The 21774-nt window shown below is 40.7% G+C and overlaps 1 protein-coding gene across 5 annotated transcripts in view; it reads left to right on the top strand.

The window, feature by feature from the left end:
- Positions 1-21774, top strand: part of LOC119486933 (copine-8-like) — an 89002-nt gene that overhangs the window by 21647 nt on the left and 45581 nt on the right. For 4 of the 5 annotated variants that reach the window (XR_005206614.1, XR_005206615.1, XR_005206616.1 and 1 more), the window contains 4 exons: positions 173-219; positions 2636-2739; positions 13468-13507; positions 18808-18884. Coding sequence is in view for 1 of the 5 variants with exons in the window: in XM_037767494.1 (XP_037623422.1) it covers positions 173-219; positions 2636-2739; positions 13468-13507; positions 18808-18884 (268 nt within the window). In the remaining 4 variants the exon portion in view is untranslated. Of the gene's footprint in view, positions 1-172; positions 220-2635; positions 2740-13467; positions 13508-18807; positions 18885-21774 lie in introns of those variants that run through there. The other variant, XR_005206617.1, reaches the window with a different exon arrangement.

Raw genomic sequence — 21774 nt, 5'->3', positions numbered from 1 at the left:
TCATCATGCTGCAAGGCAAACTTCTAGTGACATTTAATTAGGGAGTTTTCCTCTCATGTTGGGGTCCGGGGAAAGAACACGCTCTCAGCTGACTTCTCAGCGTTGTTAAATACTCTTCAATCAATCTAACCCTCTCTTGTTTCTCTCCTCTCCTCTGTTTCTTATTCAACAGTTTGTGTGCTGTATACTCAAGGAGTAGCCAACAGGGAATGGAGAGAGGTGAGTACAGGGGTGGGGTGGTGGGGGAATAATTTATAACCAGTGAAAGCTTCCAAGGAGCTTAAATGGCAGCCTTTCAGCAAGTCATATTGAAGGAATACAATGAGTTTTTGGGAGGCTGGCCTGTGAGCCAGCTTACAGTATCTGTTAAATGATAATGTCACGAAAAGTGATGCTGTTTTTTTGCCCTCAGAAATGCTAGGTTAAACCTGTGTTGGTTTGAATTTTTTCACATTTAATCCAGCTCACTCTTGTTGTTGTTTTGTTTACTTGTTTTGTGCTGAGCATAGATTGCATATAGTGAAGCATAAGTGAAGCCAAAATATCACGGATATTGAGAGCTGCCATCTTAGATTTGGACGTAATTTTGGAGCCAGAGTCTGCGCAGTAGTAATCGGTGGGTTGGAGCCGCAGTATCGAGGTCCTGCCGACACACCCGCCAGAGCCAATCACGAGCCAAGCACTGCTGCAGCTTGCTAACATGAGCCACCTAGCTGCTAAGTTAGCACCACGGTAGCTGTTTGGCTAGAAAGACACAACAACTAACCATAATATCTCTATTAACTACATTTATGATCAAAATGACACATTTTGGCACATGACGGTGATGGAAAGTTAATGTTACAGCTCCTCTCTCGTACAATTCCCGCGTTTCCGGCTACCGCGACTACTTCACTCAGAGCAGCTGTCAATCATGACGTCCCACCCCCTCTTTATAGCATCAAATAACTAGTTAAAACCAAACTTATCAGAAAGATTAACACTTGAACATACATCAGCGTGATAAGAACTACCTAAAATGACAGAAACTGTCATTGGGAAAAATGTATTTGATGTGTACTTTGACATTTTAGTTTGGCCCATGTCCCATCCGCTAACATGGAGGGGGCGGGGTTTATGACCTATACTGCATCCAGCCACCAGGGGGCAATCCAGATGTTTTGGCTTCACTTTTGGGGAGCTGTTATGTCGTCCATCTTTATATACAGTCTATCGTGCTGAGCAACTTAACAATCACGCGCAAGCATCTCTTTTCAGAAAGTGTAGAATTGTTGCTGTATCATTCCTTCATGTTAAAATGTTTGTGTGACAAAACAGGATTAAGTGTGTGCCATGCAAACTAGAGGTCTTTTCAGGTCCTCTTAGTTCCTAGTAAATGAAACTCGGGACCTGAGTTGTCCAAATTATGTTTATTGTGTTGATGTTCTCTGTTCAGGTTGATTGCATTTTGAAGCAGGTGTAATTACCCCCGGGTCTCTGTCAGATCAGGAGCCTGTTTCACAAAAGTGATTTGTAAGCAGTGCTTACAATGCAGATTGCAAGTAGTGGCAGCTTCACGTTTCACAAATAACAGACGCTTACAAATTGCAGATTTGAGTCCTACAAGCTTTGTTTTTTACTATCAAAACATGCTGAAATGAATAAGAGAAAGTGATCTCACATTGCAATTTGCAGCTTGCACGCTACAAATTCTGTAAAACAGGCCCATGGTCTCATTTTTTTTTTAAATTGAAAAAAATCTATGCAACCATTGGCTAGTTCTTCTACGGGTCCATTTTGGATTTGGGACTCATTAATTCCCAATATCCTACTATTGTATGATCATGTATCCTACATGTTTAGCCAGCATCAATCACTGAAATTGACCAACTTTTAAGCCCAATTCATACTTCCGCATCCGCGTGTCCACGAGGGTCCGCTTTTGTCTGCGTGACGTAAATGTCGTCATCCGCCCATGTCCGCAGGGGTCCGCCCAGACCCTATTGTGGACGTCTGTGTACAGCACAAAATTTGTGACTGTGCAGATTGTAGGCGTAAGCACCTCTAGCTGGTTTGCCAAGAAGAAGAAATTGACAAAGCGGATGCCTGTTTTGAAGAGAGATTGTGCAAGGAGATCCGCCGTGACCCGTGTTTATATAATTTGTCTTTAAAGGCATACAAAGACAGCCAAATGGCATTGAACTCCTGGCAAACTGGAATGGAGTGTGGGTCGGGAAATGCGCATGCGTCGAACATCAGAACGACGCGGACCCTCAATTGTAGTATGAATGAAACCGAGTGCATGACCGGTACAAGTCCACAGCTGTCAGTGGAAAGAATAGCCGAGGCTTAAGTAAGAAACTTAGTGAGCACTTCAAATGATCACACGACTATTGCAAATCATATCAGCCTTGTAAAGCTGTCCAATGATTTCTAGCAAACAAAATCATTGGATGAATGAACAATGGAGAATTTGATTATCCTAATGAGGCAGAACTTTTAAGTTTGGCCTGACGGTGTCACTAAGAGAAAGGTCCTGTTGTTACCTTCATCAAAATGGTTTATCATCTATACAGTGGCAATGTTCTGGTGTATACTTTGATGAATGAGTCTTGCAACCAGTAATCAAACATCACCTGTTTCATTTCTCTTCCAGTTCGGCAGGACAGAAGTCATAGATAACACCCTCAACCCAGACTTTGTCCGCAAATTCATGGTGGACTATTTCTTTGAGGAGAGGCAGAATCTTCGCTTTGACCTGTGAGTTAACAGTTGACTTATGGGTGTTGCTGTGTGTGTGTTTGTCTTTGTGTATTTGTGTGTTGTTGTGCAGGCGTGGGTGCTGCTCTGTGTGGAGCAAAGTTGAGCTAAGACTGAAATATTCATGGTCTGCGCTGAGGGAGATGTAAGTCTTCTCCCTTTTAAATAAAAGACAAGTTTTCATGCCACTTTTTTCCAACCGGCATTTCCATTTGAATTCATCCCATTCATACAATGCTTTGAGACAAAATAGGGCCATGTGCACACAGTGAATCATGCACTTAGCATTTTGTGATAATCATGATCCATTTTCAGTATTGTTCATTTCACCTCGGCATCTATTGAAAAGACAAGTTTGTACTCACAGTTGTTTGTTAATTGAGTCATAAAGCAAACAATTACAGAACCTGCAAAAGTAAATTCACTTTCAGCGATCAAGACCCTGAACTCCTGCCACTGTCAGTTATAATATATTTTTGTAAAACCTGTTTTTTACTTGAGATTGAATCATGTTTTAGGATGCTTTGCAGTGCAGAAAAAAGCCCTTTTGAAAGTAACAAACGACCTCCTTTCAACAGCAGATGCAGGAGATTGCTCGGCCTTAATCCTTTTAGACCTAAGTGCGGCTTTTGACACAGTTGATCATACAATTTTAATTGACTGCCTTAAGCACTGGGTGGGTATCTCTGGGTCAGCGCAGACTTTTCTCAGACCTTCCCGCTCAAATAGAAGCTGCTCTGTTCAAACAAAAGATTCTTCAACTACCACAGCGGACAGCAAACACCTCTGAGGTCCCTCAGGGCTCATTTTGAGGTCCAATCAAGTTCTCCCCATTCATGCATTTTATTGTGTAGTATCATTTGTAAACACAGTTCAATGTGTATTGTCCTATTCAGAAGATTCCCAGTTGTGTTGTAGGAGGCAACACAAACCTAGATATCAAGAGTTGGATGTTCCTAAACGTGGCTTCGTCTCAGCACTTAAAGACAGATGTAATTAGGTTAAATCATATCTAGATACCATCTGAATGCAAGGAGTAAAGACGGTCTAAGACACAGTAGTTTAAAAATGTGATTTTTGAAGGTCATACTGTACTTTTGAGGATCATAATTTAGTGAGGGACATCTATATCGAATGGTTATACAGTTAGATTTTGTAGAAAAGGCTCTGCTCTGTGAGGGAACTCTCAAAGAATCTGAGCGGCAGTGAGCATTTTGCAAGTGGAGTGAATTTCCGAGGTAATAATGTAAAGTGGTTGCAAAGCTCTTTTTTAACCAGCCTGATCTCCTAAAAATCACATTCCCGTAAAACGAAGCCGCATTGTGAATTACATTTCAAGTATTTTCTCCCAGATTACGTTTGTATTTGATGTATGACAAATACGTTGAAATAAAGTCTGCATAGGGAGGAGGACAGGGTGGATGGATTGGTCAAACACAGGACTTTCATCCAGGAGACAAGGGAAAAATCAACATTTTTATTATTTATATTGCTGTGTTATTGTCATCTGTAGTGGTTATTTGCATAAAAACACACAGTTTAAATTATTTGGAAATAAATGATTGAATTTGTTATTAAATATTTTCTTTGATTAAAAAAAATCTTGCCATTAGTACGTTTAATTATGTATTATAAGCTGCTAAGAGCAGTAAACGGAGATGATTTTTAGTTATTGAGTTAGTCAAGTTTCTCGAGGAATCGTTTCAGTCCTAGTTGATATGAAATGTATTTTTGGTTCAGAAATGTTGAGATTCAATGTATCCGTAGTTTGCAGAAATATACAATAACAACATTTTATTCTGGCGACTGGGTTGTTTTTGACATGAAGTGAAGAAAGTTCTTTAATCTATCTGGTTGCTAGATTGGCAGGATTCCTTATCTGGCTCATTGGTTTGAAAGCGAGCTGTGCATGTGATTGAGTGATGAAAATTGTCCTGCTTGGTTCATTAGGTTCAAAGACTGACAGAAAAGTATTTATTTTAGCTTTTAATAGAATAGTTAAATGTTTTCCTGTCCACATCAGATAAACCTGTATTTTGAGTCACGCTGCTCTTTAAAGTTAGATCAGTCGTATTTCCTCATGTAGCCCTAAAGTTAAGCTGTCCAGGTAATTATGATAATCTGGATTTTTCTCTATTGTGCTCCAGCCTCACGCATTTTCACTGTATTTCCCCATGATAGCTCATGAAATATGGAACAGCTCTTTTGTTTGTTTACTTGTTGGCCTGTCAGCGGGGCAACATGCTGCTTACAAGCTGTGGGAGGTTACGCTGAAGGTCAAGGAGAGACGCTAGCTGTTGCTTGTGTACGTGTGTGTGTGTGTGTGTGTGTGTGTATGTGTAAGTGTGTAAGCAGTTCATTGTATTTAAGTTGTATATACAGTGTGTGTCAAATAAGGTCTGTGTGTATACCTTTAGGCATGTAAACATGTGTGTGCAGATACATATAGGAATATTTGTGTGTGTGTGTGGGTGTATGAATCTGAGCATATGGTTGTGTGAACATTTTTAAGGCAATGTGGGTGTTTCCATTTCTCTGTATGTAACCTTTTGTGTGCTTGGCAGGCAAGTATGAATAATTGGTGTGATATTTTGTATGTGTTTGTGTGTGTGCGTCTGTTTTCATTGTGTTTAACCATCTGCATCACTAACAGATTCTATTCATGAACAACAACAGTCCCAACTAAAAAAAAAAAGAAAAATCTCGCAAAATCTCTCGCAATCAAACGTGACTTAATTGTAAACAAGCATGGCGGACGACAGGAAGGAATAATTAGCGATGTTAGTTTTTGTACTACTTTGTATTGAAAATTCACAAAAGATGGATGGATGAAGTCATGGAGACACAAAATTAACAACAACAAATTAAGTAACAAATTAACAAGTTGGTCCTCCATTTCTGAGGTCCGTCTTACTACTACTTTATGCTTTGCGTTTTGCGTTAGCTCATACATTAGCCTCTGTCCTTCCGATTCAGTCAGCTTGGTTCTCAATTGGCTATCGTTCATTCCCACGTGACTGCGTCATTGGCTGGCCTCGGGGTTCACACAACAGGATATCCGATCGTAAATATTGAACATGTTTAATTTTTAGGATTTTAAATCATTGCGGCCAGGATGGACTGTGCCGATCAGATCTTAATATACTTCACACCACAGGAATATTTGTAAAGATAATCTTTAGAACCATCAAAAAATTGTGACTTTGCTGAGGATTGTCGGGGCCAAAATCGGCTTGATTCTTGTGTAGTTGTTACCCGGCATTAGACAAATGTAGTGCAGACTTTTTCCAGAGTATAATGCAAGATGTTTAAAGCTGACAAGCAGTGGATAGAGGGGATAGAGGGATGGAGTGTGTGTGTGTGTGTGTGTGTGTGTGTGTTTGTGTGCGGCAGGGCCGACTCCCTGTAGGGCCCGTTGTGAGTGGTTGAGCATCAGGCCCCGTTACTGTCTGCTGGGCTGATGGCCCTACAATCACTCGCAGTGAAGGACACGGCTGCCCTCAGAAAAAGAAAAAGTCTCCAAAACACGCACATTTGCTCACACACAGACACACATTTACTATTTGCTCCTCATGTTGAGCTGTAACACACACACACACACGCACACACATGCTTATGTCATTACAGAACCAGTGGTTACCCCTGCTTTCCTCCGCCACTGTCCTGAGGGCTGGAAGTGTTTTTTACTGTAGCTCGTGCAGCTCCCCCCAGCCCCTCGTTACCTCCAATTCCCTCACTCCCACCCAGCGCCTCGCATCCCTTCAGGACATCCATACAGCCAGACAGCTCCCCGCAAACTGCCTGCATAGCTGCTGCTGAACCATCCCATGCTCTCTTTACCCGAAGACCCCAAAGCTACGACACACTTTGCTTCCTCTGCTGCCTGGAAATCCCGTTAACTCCCATCTCACTGCCGGCCATGTTCAGTGCTCCTCACTGCTGTTTTTTATTTATTTAAACTTGAGATGCTCACTGAAGCCAGTGGAAGCCCCCCGGGTGGGTGGTTGTCTAATCAAGTGTGGCAAATTGGATCAGACCTCAACAAATGACGTGAAATACCCTCCCAAAAAGTAATAAAAGAAGGATTTAGCTGTATTAAAGGGTAACTACAGTATTCTTTTATTTTACCATGTTTCTGTGTTTAAGTGACAAATGGGGACAACAATTTATGAAACTGTTCCATTATTGAGGGAGAGCGCTGTAACTGGCAGCCACGAAATGAGCAAGTGAGCATGTTACGTTCACTAAAAGTGCTTGTTTCGGCCACTGGCAGGTTCAAATTGTTATTATTAGTTTCTGACAGCATTATAGAAAGGACGCTACAGAGAAATAAAACGTTTTTCTTACTTTCCGCTTGATCCGGTCTGTTTGTTTTTGCATCCAAGTCCCGCTTGAGGACAAGTCTCGTTGTGAAATCTGAATATCTGTATTCTCTGGCTCAAATAAATAGGGCCGGCCATCGAATTTAAAGAAATAAATATTATAAATATTCAGCCATGACATTGAAATTCTTTTTAATAACACTAAGCTACGCTTTCTGTACTCCCAACACAACAAACACTCGCGTTTCCACCATGTACGTATTCCACTATTCCACCGCTGTCTTCCAGCAACACGTCACCTCTGTGAGGTGCAATATTTGTTAAAGGCGAAATGTGTGTAAAAAACACCATTTTATATTAAATATTGTGGTTCTGCAGAGATGTTGTGGCCTACACATCATATACTACAGACTAAAGAAAACATCCTTATCTGGTACAGATCCATACAAAAAACACTCCATAATCATATTAATGTGTTTTTCAATGAAAATGAGAATAATGATGTAAACATTACCATTCCCTCTAATATCGCGAATCATGTTTAATTTTTTCAAAATCGTCAACCCTAATCTAAACCCAATACCTGTAATTATAAGGATTACAGACACCAACCTAGGTTTACATTTATTTCAAGCAACAAATGGTTAATTTATATTTGAATTGTTGAAAATTTGAACTTTATTTTTTATGAAAGTGAGATTTAAAAATGATTAGAAGAGTCCTACTATGCATACTAATGTGTCGACAATGCAAATTTTTTCATATCCATTATGTAAATATTCATTACATTCATTTGGCAGATGTTTTTGTTCAAGGCAACATCCATTAAGTGGATTCAAACTCCAAAGAAAAGTGTTACTGTAGCTTCTTGTAAACCATAGATGTGACTTCATGCAACGGGGAAAAGAAATGTCAGAGTTTTGTTGTTTCATCTGAAGTGTCTCTACCAGAAATGAACATTTGACAAATCTCTGTCTGTTTAATGATGTTACGAGACTGAGGGCAAAAAGGCATGAGTTTGCCATCGTTAATAAAAATATAAAAAACACCTTCAAGATAATCTGTCAGGACCAATTACAGCACCGAATATGTGCTCATAAAACATTTTTGTAGCATTTTGTATCAGTCGGTATGAAGGTTTTATGAGGGTTTCATGAAGCTCTGAGGAGACGGAGCTCAAGTGTCAGCGTGCTGTCGTCTGTTGTTTGCCTGCCTCTCCGACCCCGTTTGTTTGTGTGTACCATCATTAGTCATCATTGCTCAGTTCAAAGGGAGCTCTGAGCAGCCGCACCCCCCCGCAAGACAGACAGCACAGGACCAAGAGAAATCCTGTCTGGCCCAGTGCCGATGCACAGTGATGTCATCCACATAAACACACACATTCAGTCACACACAGCAAATGTGCACTCACGAGGCGCCGTGGGACATGTACTCCTGCACACACTCTGTGTATGTAGGTGTGCGTGTGTGTGTGTGTGTGTGTGTGTGTGTGTGTGTGTGTGGGTGAACACGTGCAGCTAAATCATCATACATTCTTTATATGTGTTCGCAATCATCTATAATTTAGTTATACTGAATGATTGTCAGTACTGTCCTTTTATAATGTTGCTCTATGCAGCACATACGATCGCATGTTTGTCCGTCCAGTGTGAGGGATCCCTCCATCCCTTCTGTTGCTCTTCCTGAGGTTTCTTCCATTTTTCCCTGTTAAAGGTGCTCTACTCGATATAGCAGCAAACAACTTTTTGCTATGTAAAGTTATAGAAGAGTAATGTCTACCTGAGCAGAGGATGAAGTCACTCCATGCTTCTCCATGCTTTGTTGACATATCCAGGTAAAAGAGTATATGTATAAAGAGAACAGCGGGCTCCTGTTCATTCCTATGAATGAGTTGCTCAGTGGCACATGAAGCCAAAATGGCTCGACGGCCGAGTGATAAAGTACCCAGATGTCCAGCGATCTTCTGCATCCATTGGGCCTATAGAGCAGGCTCAGTAGCGTTTTCCATTAACCCCGCCTCCCAGGCCGCAGTCCAGCCTCGGTCTGGGTCTCATTAACATGAACGGAGGAAGGAAAATAACTCTGGATTCTGCTATTAAGTGCGTTCTACAACTTTTAGGACCTAATGATTTAAATAAGGGCTATTCAAGTGTTCGCCGATCTTTCCCAATGTAAGTCTATGGGGAAAAGCATTTTTGGGCCCAATGGCATCACATAACGGACACAGAAGTTGTAGTTCCACCGTTTGGCCACTACAAAAATTTGCTTCAAAGCACGTGAGAGGTGAGGGGGCCCACTGGCTAGCTCATAGTCGCCACTCCGTCCTGACTGACGTTGTCGTCTCGGAAGCGTAGCAAACACCCTCTGGTTCCCCCTCAGGTAAACACTGTTAGCTCTGTCAGCACTGTTGCCTTTGTTTTCACTGTTAGCGCTGTTAGCTGCGAGCTGCAGGCTCAGCCGTCTCCATGTTGAGAGCCATGCGGAGGCAATAACTATTCCCAATCTCGCATTGAGCACCTTTATTAAAGGATTTTTTTTTGTTTTTTTAATCCGAATCAAGGGTCTAGGGATAGAGAGTGTCAGATACAGATTGTAAAGCCCCTAGAGGCAACTTTGCGATATAAAAATAAAATTGACTTGACTTGACTACAGTACATAGTATGTTTTTCTTCCCACCCCCCTCTCTCTCTTTCTCACTCTCTCTTTGGGTCTCTCATTATTAAATAAGTTTACATGAATCATTCATGAACATTTGGGAGTGACAGGGGCGAATAGAACATGAAGCGCACCTGTGCATTTTGCCTTCGGCGTGTTGCGTAACAGCAGCGTGTTTCGTTGCTTTTATGGAATTACATTAGTATAACACCACTGTATTGGAGCCCCCCCCCAGCCTCCTGTAGTGACACACAGAGTCTCCCAGTTTTGTCTGCAGGCGCCTTATCGTACATGGCATGCTGTCTGAAGAAAAGCTCAGGCTCTCCCTTTCACACACTCCGCTGCCCGCTTCTGCACACAATCCACACACACACACACATGTTGACACACACCTGAGACACCCAGGAAGGTGACGGGTTAGGGGAAGTAAATACAGCTGGATAAATTGCTCTCCGGAGAAGCGAGTGGATCACATGGTTTGCACGATGTTAATCCTGTTTTTTTGGGGGGGGATTAATGCACCTGCATAAGATGGACAAGTATGTCAGGCGGAGAGAAGCTGTGAGTGTTGAATCCTTATTATAAGTACTTTGTAAGCCCAGCTGTGCTGTCAGGTGGAAATCATATATCCACAAAATCCCTCACTTTACAGAATGTCATGTCACAAACACTGGTCAAACTCAACCTCCCAGTTCAGTGTTAACTGTGTACTTTAGGACCCTACGATTTCCGCGATGCAGAATCAGCTGTAAAATATCGTGGAATTTGCCAAAGTGTGGATGCAATTTATGAAAATCAGGGTTTTCCCTGCCATTATAAGCGTTTTTGCACAGCACATAAGCCAAATGAAGAGAAAAATGGCGCTATTTTTTGGTTTCATTTACGGGCAAGCTGCCTCTCTTCTCTGCTCTGTGTCTGTGTTTCACCGAGAGCGAGGATCAGCTCCTACACACACTGACACACACACACACACACAGCGTCATGTGGAAGAGGCCCTCTCAGATGACTTGCGTAGTTTACACTACACAACTTAAGCCCTGATTTTCCACTCACTAACAGTTTTTTGAGCTTTCCGACAAAGGCCACAGATCAGAGGCAAATTTGGCATTGGCTCAGTGCTCGCTGTTCAAAGACGTGAGCGGAGAGGCTCGCCGATGCATCACCTAGCAGGCTAAATGTCGGGGCCAATGAGAGTGCAAGACACGGGTCGAGGAGAAACCTGGGGGAGGGGTCACCTGTTAGTCATCCACAAACCTGAGGAATTCGACACTATCATCTAAATTCAGAGCACTTTATTTTACAAAAGGATGGAATGCTTTGTTTTATAGCCGTATTGAAGCACTTTCATTGATAAAAAATAGTGCAATGTTGTGTTACATCAAATTCATTGCTATTCATACAATTTTGTATATTTCTTATGAATTGACATTTTATTCATCCACCACATGATTAGATATTTTTTCTGATGACAAAATGTGCTTGAATCCTAAAATACAGTATTTGGGAAAAAATAGCTTTCATAGGGCCCTAGTACTTGTCTTTATGTCCTAATGTCTGTATGTTTTAACACTGTTGAATTGTCCTATGTCTTTTTGTGATGTTATACTGCAACAATAAAAAAAAAATCTGTAGGCAAGGCAAAACAGTAATGTAAACAATAACAATATGTATTTTCTAACCTGGTGTTCATGTCCTCTCAGATATTTTCTGTCATGTTAAGATTTTTTACCCATTTTTTACCTGTTATAGGACAAAATTTACTTCTCTTTGTTCCTCTCTACACTGAAATCTTTACTTTTGAAACGTCTCCTGTCAATGCCAAAATCCCATAGGACTGGCCTTGTGGCGGTCAGTGTAATTGGGGTCAAAGTTCAATGTAGTTAAGTTGCAAAACCTGGCAGCAAATCAGGGCAGTGCGTTTCGCTATGGCTCACTCTTACCATTGGAAATTATGGCCTTGTTCTGTGCAATTTGGAGTGATCAGTGTTTCAAAATGTGAGAATGCTGTGATGAGATGCATCATTCCTCTAAGCTTATAAGCAATGACAAGCAATCAAACACTCCGCTACCACTTTGCTTTTGCCAAATACAATTTAAATGCTAGAATGGAGCAGTGAGATGCTTTACTCTCTAAAGTTTCATCAAAAGTGGCATCCAAGATATTGTGCTTAAACTTACTGCATTCCTAAATATGTTTGGACCATCTGCCAGCTGTCCTTTCCGAATCAGAATCAACTTAATTGGCCAATTATGTTGACACGTACAAGGAATATAAGGACTCTGCTTGTCAGCAGCTCTCGATATACAAGCAGTGCTGAGAACAAATATACAGGCAGATGCAAATATAGACCTCAAGTCAACAAAGACAACATAGCTACTCATAGTTAAGCAGACATAAACATAAATAGGTATTATGTATAGGCAAGTAGGTATGAAAGAAGTAGGGCTGTCAAACAATTAAAATATTTAATCGTGATTAATCCCATGATTGTCCGCAGTTAATCGCAAGTTAATCACACATTTTTTATATCTTCAAAATGTACCGTAAAGGGAGATTTGTCAAGTATTTAATACTCTTATCACCATGGGAGTGGACAAATATGTTTGCTTTATGCAAATACATGTGTATATTTATTATTGGAAGTAAATTAACAACACAAAAAAATTACAAATGTTGTCCAGAAACCCTCACAGGTACTGCATTTAGCTTAAGAAATATGCTCGAATCATTACATGGCAAACTGCAGCCCAACAGCTGTCAGTGTGTCAGTGTGCTGACTTGACTATGACTTGCCCCAAACTGCATGTGATTATCATAAAGTGGGCATGTCTGTAAAGGGGAGACTCGTGGGTACCCAGAGAACCCATTTTCATTCACATATCTTGAGGTCAGAGGTCAAGGGGCCCCTTTGAAAATGTTCATGCCAGTTTTTCCTCGCCAAAATTTAGCCTAACTTTGGAGCGTTATTTAACCTCCTTTGCCGACATGCTAGCAGAGCAAGGTTGGTACCAAAATTAGTGGCGTCAAAAAAGATTGCATTAACGTGTTATTATCGCGTTAACTTTGACAGCCCGAGAAAATACACAACAAACATCTTTATACAAGTGAAAGCTGCATATCCAGGGATGTGGTCTGGTTGTACTGTGCTGCAAGTAGTTCTATATAGCAGAGCAAAAAATATTGGAATAGACATGCTTAGACATTGCTACTACAATGTACATACATACTTGGAATAACCTCCCGGATGACTGACCATCCATCTTCACATGCTTATCCTTTGCAGAGTTCTGACCATCTTTAATCCAAACTTAAAACCTATTAGTTTATTGTTTCTTTTGTCTCCACTTTCATGTTTTAAATGATTAATAATTCTTTTATCTGTCTTATTCTTTTCATATCTTTTATTCAACAGCTATTAAAACATCAAACACTTAAAATTGGAAAATGTGAAATTTGCTGGGTAAAGTAAAGATTTCCACCTGACAGCCATTAGCGATACTGAGCCCACTAATATTGTTGTAGCCTCATGCATGAAATCAGATCACTAAAGCTTTTGGCGCCGTAATCACGAGCCTGCTTTAAACCTGAACAGCTTCTCTGCCGTGATTAGCGGACAAGTGCCTTGCATTAATGGTAGGTGATGAAGGGAGAGAAGCTTTCGTCATTGACTACTAATTTGTGTTTTGGCAGTCTTTCAGTCACAGACCTGCTGCTCAAACCTCTCATCTCTTCCTCTTCTCTTCTCTGCAGGTATGATTTAGACTGCAAGAGCGACAACCTCTCTAAACACGTGAGTGCCTCCTTCACCTCAGCTGTTCAACAATCAGTCGTGCATTCATGGAGATATTATACAGCCAAATGTTTACCCTTCCAGTACAATAGCAGCCTGATATGAATCACAATGTCAGAGGTAAGAGTGGCGTAACAGGAACAATCGTGTTGGCATTTAAACTCTCCTACAGAGAAGATTTTTCTGGCCCATAACAACAAATACATTTAGAGGGTTTTTCTGTCTCTAATGTTTCTGACCCGCTTGCTTTTTGTGTTTGTTAGCAATGTTAGTGCAAGACAATAAGGTATGAAAGTTAAGGATCAGAATCACATACAATTACTTATTAGTTACCATAACTACAGGTGTGGAGGTGTAGTGGTTTACTTATAGAAACGCTGTCGGAATAAGAACTGCTAGCACATGCAAACAAGACTTTTACAGAAATAAGAAACAACTTTACAAATTAACATCACTTCTAAAGATTTTTTTTTTCTTTTACTGTTTTTTTTAATGAAATATCTTTGGGTACTTTTCAGCAGTTTGACTTTTCTAACTTATTCAGATTTAGATGAACTTTGATTGAGAGATGTGAAAATAAATAGATAAATACATTTTAATAGGAGGAGGAAGTCAAGACAGTCATCTCTATTGTCACATAGGATCTTTTATAATTTCCTTTTTCAGTGCTTTTACATTAGTAATTGTGTCTTCAGGGTCTAAAGTACTCAATACATCTTGACCAGACATTCATAAATATATCTTGGTGTACTCTGAGGGAGTATGTCAGTTTCTCCATTATACATATTTGATTAAATATCTCCTTCCGCTCATCAATGTAGGTCATCAATCTTAGGTTTCAGCCATTTAAAAGCTTTGGCTTCTTTTTTTTTGTGTGTGGGTGCGATTTTTAATTCTGTTGCCAATTTTTTAAGTGCGAATTAATAGATGGATTCGCTCTGTCCAAGATATGTTTGGCTAGTGTGTTCTCGGAAACGATGGCTTGGCGGTTAATTTTCTGTCAGTTTACTCATCGACTCATCCGCTAATCATCATCAGCACCAGTGTACAGAGATATTAGTCATCTGTTTAAAATAGGCACTTTATGAAATTAACAAGAGATGACAGTGGAATAAAACCTTTTTGTAGCTTTGGTCTTTCAACACTGACTTCAAGAGGGAGAGATAGCTCATCAAAAATGATCAAATAGAGGATGGAAGAGATCATTTACAATTTTACAAGTCTAAAGCCGTATTCGCAAGGAACTAGTATTACCAGGTGACCTCATGTGACTTAGAAATTACCCACCGAGTCTGTGTTACCTGCAGCGCATTTGCACGGGATAAGCGTGTATTTTACTCAAATTAACTGACATTATCCCCCGGATATGATGTCAAGGCTCTGCGTAACATCCGCTTGTATTACAAAATATTAAACTATGTAATATTTATATGTGATTTTATAAATATTCTCATATTATACAGGCTTATTTATGTTTATGTAATATTCACAAAGACCTCCTGCTCCAGTGCCGGTGCGAATGGCTCTCCATGCTGTGTAGCGAGATGAACCTCCTGAATTTGCACCCAAAATGCTGTCAAAACTTTCATTCATTGCCAGCGCAGCATCCATAATTCTCGACCTGGAAGAGAGGCAGAAAAACCTTGCAAAAAAAATAGATACGATCCCAAATCCCAGAGATGCCAATTTCGCACGGGACTAATATTATCATATGACCTCTGTGTTTGGCCAAATATGGTAATTTGCAGTGACATTTTTACTTTACTTTTTGCAGATTCGCATGGGATTAAGATTACTGACGGCCTATTACTAATTCTAGAGACCCCCAGGCGATGCTAGTACGGTGCGAATAAGACCTAAATATTAGAGACAAGTGTCAGCTGACAGGCTTTAATAAAGCGATTAGATTATATCAGCTTTGTCATTCCTTATCAGACGTTTGGTTCTGCTTATGCTCTTTCTCATGAAAGACCCTTCATGCCCTCCTTTCCACTGCTGATGATGGATTGCAGGTTAAAGTTACTCCCTAAAGCCAGCCTTTCTGAATAGTGTTTGGCCTTTCTTCAAGCTCGAACTCCTTCTTGATTTAAAACCTGTAAATTCAGATTCCGCTGCCCTTCAGGCCCATCCTCCGCTTTCAGTTCAAACAGAAGCTCCAGCAGCACCCTGCTCTAGTTCTGTCGATAACCTGGATTCCATCTCCACCCCCAGCCCTCTTCCCATTACCCGGCTTTATACTTATAGCCAACTGCAGGCAGTTCTTTTCCTCTGCCCCAACCCTAGCGTGCCTCCGGGGCTTTTACTGAGAGCGCTGAGCAATGTGAGCGTAGCGACTCACTCTCAGCATGAAGGCTGAGGACGCTTGGATGCGTCCTGTCGTTGTTGTGGATGTGTGGGATTGGAGATCTGGCACGCAGTGATGGCTCCATTGTTCAGGCACATTCCATCCCCAGTCGCTTTGAAAAACAGAAAAAAAGAAAAAAAAATGCACAGAAGTACAGTATCTCTCTCTTGGCAGCTTCAATGGAAGCGTCTGAGGTTGCCTCCTTCCTTTCATCACAGCAGATGTTTTCCCCGTGCCATATGGTTTGCATACCTTGTGCAGATATGGCCGCAGGGGAGGATGTGCAAAGACGGAGCATACAGCAAAATCTAATTAAGAGCTGTGTATCCTGTTTACTAGCAGATGAAGTGGATGTTGCTTTTTCATTCTGACAGACGCTTGTCACGGCTCTGTGCACAATCCTTTATTTTACTCGTGTTTATTTTGGTGGTAAAATACACCAGTATCCTTCTTACAAACAGGAATCTCATTTCAAAGTCTCTATTCATTATTTTAAACTCGATGATTAGCAAATGAATCCAGGAAGGGAAATAACTTCTTTGTTTGCAGGCAGTAATTAAGTTAACTGGCTGTGTGCTCCCTCACGACTATTTGAAAGCTTTCAGGATTTTACGGCATCCTTTTATCCTCCTTTTTTTAAATGTACTATTGAAAAGCAACTAAAACAACCTTTTAAACGTTTTTTTTGTGACGTTTTCATCTTTATTAGACTGAAAAAGACGTCACCCCACTTGAACCGAGGACATTACTGGACTTAAAACAGTGAGTCCCAACCTGGGATTCAGGACCCCTCCAAGGGATCTGGTGTTTATCTTAGGGGTCGTGAGATGATGCTACACTAATTGGGTACCCAAGAGTCTCCCCTTTACAGACATGCCCACTTTATTATAATCACATGCAGTTTTGAGAAAAAAGTTTTTTGAATGCAGTATAAATGTGTTATTTCCGCCTATTCTAAAATTTGTTTGAATATTTCTACATACTGGGGTCCCTAAATAGTCTTGGAATTACATAAATTGGGTATCACTGTAAAGCTGATACTCTTGTGTCCCCAAAGTAGCCATTTCAGTGTAGTGAGGCCATTTTTTGAAAGTTGACCTCACTGTATAAAATGACCTGTGGGGACCGCTAGGATAATCACATCCTCATGAAACTGTACAACCACAAACAACAGACCTAGAGTATTCAGAGGATGTATGGCTTTCCTATGTAGATTGACAATAAGGGGGTTTCTCAAACGTTTTTGATACCAAATCACAGCATGGCTTTTTATAGCTTTCAGATGATGTACAACACTTTTATGTAGCATTTACTGTTGACCTGCTTTCTCCCCCTAAAGACCCCCTGGACCCCCCTAAAAAAAGACAAAAATGCATTAAAGAAATTCGTGGCGTTTAAACAAATTTGCATTATTATATTAACTGAAACAGCCCTAGTATGTATATTAGATGCCTAATGAGCAGAGGAGACTTCAAAAAGGAAAACAGAACTTGTGGGATTCAGCTGTGATCTTTTTTACTTGGAGATACCCTCCTAACCTTTTTTTTCTCCCCTTGCCACCGCTGAGCCTGTTAATCTGAGGCCTCAGCCTCTGGCCTTAGATATCTGAGGCATAGCAGGCGCTGGGTTGGGGTTGCTAGCTAGCAGCACATTTCTTATGGAAAGGCCAGAGCATTTTTGTCATCTCTTTTTGTTTCAAGACCTCGGCTGGGGGAGAAATTTGCTCAGCACCGGCAAAGATCTTTGGAGCAGCTTTCTGCCCGCCGGACTCAACACGGCTCATCTGTCAAGCACTTTTACACACACGTACATGCACGCTTACTCACGCACACGAGCACACACAATCTGGTAGGGGAGGCCTCAGTAGCAGTGCGTGAACAATCCTTCCTTGCTTGTTGTAAACAGACTTTTATACCCCCTCCATTCTCTCTGCTCTTTGCTCTTCTTGCCGGCCAAAGGCTCCTCCTCCCCAAACCGAATCCTCTCTTGTGGTCACCCTACAGTGATCAACAAGGACACGGGACCCTCTGCACACTGGGCTTCGCTTTCAGTCTGCAAAATATACATGAATAAAGAGAAAGGAAGTCAAAAAAATTAATTTTTTTATAAGACAAGTATTGAATTCAGCCGAGGAAGAACTTGAAATACTTTACAAGCTGAGTAGCTGCTGTTTCAAGCCTTCCTTTGTTATGTTCTGTATGCCTTTATAGTGCTCACATTATGTGCATAAATTGAGAAAATACAGTTAAGCCTCTTTTTTTGTTACTGAACAGCTTTCTCTTCTTTTCTTCTCCGTGTCCCTGGAGATCTGTATCATGGCCGTTTGATCAGTCAGACTGAAGTAACAGATAATCACACTGTCTCATTCTTGTTTGTCTTGATTGACAACGATATTGTTGTGAAAAGTGTCAGGAGGGCTCACTGCATCTAACGAGTATTTTTTTAATCTGCTGATTAAATTCTCAATCGATGAATCATTTTGTTTATAAAATTGTGAAATATGTCCCTTATCATTTCTCACAGCCCAAAGTGACTGACTGATGATAATCGATTGTTTTATCTGACCAACAGACAAACAAGAATATTCAGTTTTCTATCATATATGACAAAGAAAAGAATCAAATCAACACATGTGACAACATGTGTTGATTTGACTGACATTATTAACACGATTCAAACCCCTCTTGCTGTGAGGCGACAGTACTAACCACTGCATCACGATATCTTATTAATCAGTTAATTTAATAAGAGACATAATTGAATATGATTCTCCATATTGGGAAACCTACTTTAATCTGTTTTTGTGTTAGCATGATATAGCATGGTGCGTTTGGATCAACCTTATACGCTAAATGAAGAAATATCAAAAACTTCTTAATGAATATTTCTCCCTGCTCTTCCACCTCTACATTTTTCTGTTACATCTGCTTACTCGTATGTTTTTTCACACATGCAGGATTTCCTGGGCCAGGCGTTCTGTACGCTGGGCGAGATAGTCGGCTCCCTAGGAAGTCGCTTGGAAAAACCTTTGATGTAAGTAGTATCGTGCACCAACGTGCACCAACGAACACAAACACACTCCCTGCTATTTTATTTACACACTCATAATTGAAAGTGAATGGGCAAAAGGCTTGTATTTCATTACTCTAATCAGAGAGCCACTATCATTATGTGCCACAAAAAGCTGTTTGGGGTCAGGTTCAGAGTTTAGATGCTGGTCCGTTCAGTGGTATGAATTGAAAATCAGCATGTTATTTTAAGATCACTTGCTACTGTTTGTCTTTGAAGTGAAGCAGGGGCATCATGAAAATGAGCCAAGATGTTGATGAAAGCGTACACTGTCTCCATCAGCCAAATGAGATGAATAGTTAAACAGCAGCAGGCCTAATGGCAGACTGTAAACATGTTGAGATGGTAAACAGCGTGTAGTGAAAGGGGACAGTTCACCCGAAGCGAAGATGTCAGTGGTGAGCTCCCAGCTCGATTTCACAAGAAGCCTAAACTGAACCGAAGCCTCAACTGAAGCATAAAGAAATAATCAGGGGCATTTTCATCTGAATAAATGTCTGATTTTTGCTGTCTAGTATAACAAAAATAGTTAAACCTGTAACCAGTTCATGAAATATTTCACTTTTGCTGCTCTTTGTGTGGTTGGTATTTCCTTGGAATCATCCTCTAGTGCACAGGAAGTCTTCCCACATATCACTCTGTAATATTAGCTGTCCAGAATTGACAAAAAATCCAGGAAAATCTTTTTAATACGTCAGTTTTTTTGGCATAAACAGAGGAGGAACTGAGTGGTTAGTATGATCGCCTACATGGCTGATAAGACAAAGTTACCCACAGAAATGCAAATGTCAACAACAAAAGGTTTGATGTTACACAATTACAGATTATAATTTATATCACACAGTCCCTGTAATCAGATTTTTATATTAAGATTGTTTACGTTCAGTCAAACCCATCGCTGATTGTTTGCCACAGCATGCGTGGCTGTCAGTCCACACAGGTGTCTGACTTACAAAGGTAGGAAACATGCCATTCAGCTTAAAGGGATAGTTTGGATCGTTTACAAATTTACCAGTACCAGTACCCTCAACGTGATACTGATACCAATAGAGTAATTCATTTAACACCTTTCTTTTCTACTTCATTCGATACCCATCATGTGAATGGAAGCATTCAGTTGCATAAAACGCCACCACCACCACATTTATTTTTATCAGACTTTTGAACGTTTTGGTGGCATCTCGGGAAGCTGAACTGCCAACTCCGTCAAATACACCGAACTCGACTTCACCACACTAAAGACTGTATGGGTTGTAGCTGCAGTGGTTGTGAGCCAATCACATGTCTCATTAAGTCAAAGAAGGCTCGCTTTGATTGGCTGCTAACAAAACCATACTGTACAAATAAAAATGTTTTTCTAGATCTAGGCACAAAAAGGATTGATTGCAGGTATCGTTTGACTGGAGACGTTTTGAGACAATTAGGTACTGGGATATTTCGGTCGATACCTGAGAGGTGTCCTGTGTTACCATGTAATCTTGTGGTCTTTTTGTGCATTTTGTCAAAATCTAGTTCTAATTCCTTTATGATTTTAGTTAGAATTAGTAATAATAATGAGCTCTGTAACAGAGTTCACCGGTAAATGACAGGTAAACAGAAGTGGGAGAGGACTACCTTGGACTTCTGTTGATCAGTGACGAGTCAAAGTGAAAAATACTTTGACAGCATCAAAGTCTGCGATTCCCTGCATAGAAGCAACTTATTTTATTTTTTTATTTGGTCTGCTTTGATTAGAGCACTGGAACTGAACCAGACTAAATAGAAAACTAACCAAAAGTATCAATTTAACTCTGATTCGGACTAGCCACACGGACTATGGCTCATGAAAGCGCCCTTATATCATCTCAGCTCTATAACACAACAGAGCAGAACTGCAGCATTTTCTTCAGTTTACTGAAGAGAACAATTTGCTGTTTCTTTTGTTTTCCTCCTGAGGCAGCGAGCCATCAGTAGTCTGACCCTCGCCTCATCCCCGATCCTCCAGTGGTGTCCAGTGTGTGTGTGTGTGTGTGTGTGTGTGTGTGTGTGTGAGAGCGTAAGATAGAGAAAGGAGTGGTATAAATGACTGTACTGGTATCTACATCCTATATGACTCTGTATGTCTGTCTGTCTGTTTGTCTGTGTGTCTGTGTCTGCATGCATGCGTGCGTGCGTGCTTGACTGCGTGTGTGCTTGCTTGCGTGCGTGGCAGAATCAATGAACGGTTGCAGCTGAATGGGCCTGCTGAAGAATGGCACACAAGATATATGATGTAAGAATGTGTGGCTGTCGCCGAGTTATGTAACCACCTCGGCCTGCAGTCATTCACTCAGATCTGTTGTGTGTGTGTGTGTGTGTGTGTGTGTGTCCGTGCAAACCTGCATGTTTTATTTTTAGATATTGAAGGTATTTTTAGATATCCTTTATTATTCTGCAATGCTTGTTTGTAAGTTTGTACAACTGTGTCTGTGTGTGTGTGTGTGTGTGTGTGTATGTGTGTGTGTACTCACTTCGCTGCCTCCAAGTGAAACACAAAAAAACACATCTTAAGCGTCACACTTCTGCTCAGCCGAGTGGAGGCGGATCACAAAAATAAAGAGCAACAAAGACGACGGAGTGCTCCAAACGCACAAAACCGTTTCATTGTAAGATTATGTCATGTTTTACGCATGATACAAATGAACCTCAGTGACTATGAGAACATCTCACAGCACAATCTGAGTCACAGAAATCTGTCATTAACTTTATTTTGTTGCTGCTTTTGGGCGATGTTTTTGGCAGATCTGTATCTGTGTGCAAATCTGGGACTTTTTAAATAATCTCTTACCATTGGGAGAGCATTTTTTAACTATTGCACTTATATGACTGAAAAATA

Source organism: Sebastes umbrosus, chromosome 4 (genome assembly GCF_015220745.1).
Source record: "Sebastes umbrosus isolate fSebUmb1 chromosome 4, fSebUmb1.pri, whole genome shotgun sequence".
NCBI lineage: Eukaryota > Metazoa > Chordata > Actinopteri > Perciformes > Sebastidae > Sebastes > Sebastes umbrosus.
Note: the sequence above shows the minus strand (reverse complement) of the source record. Positions and strands in the feature narration are given on the sequence as shown.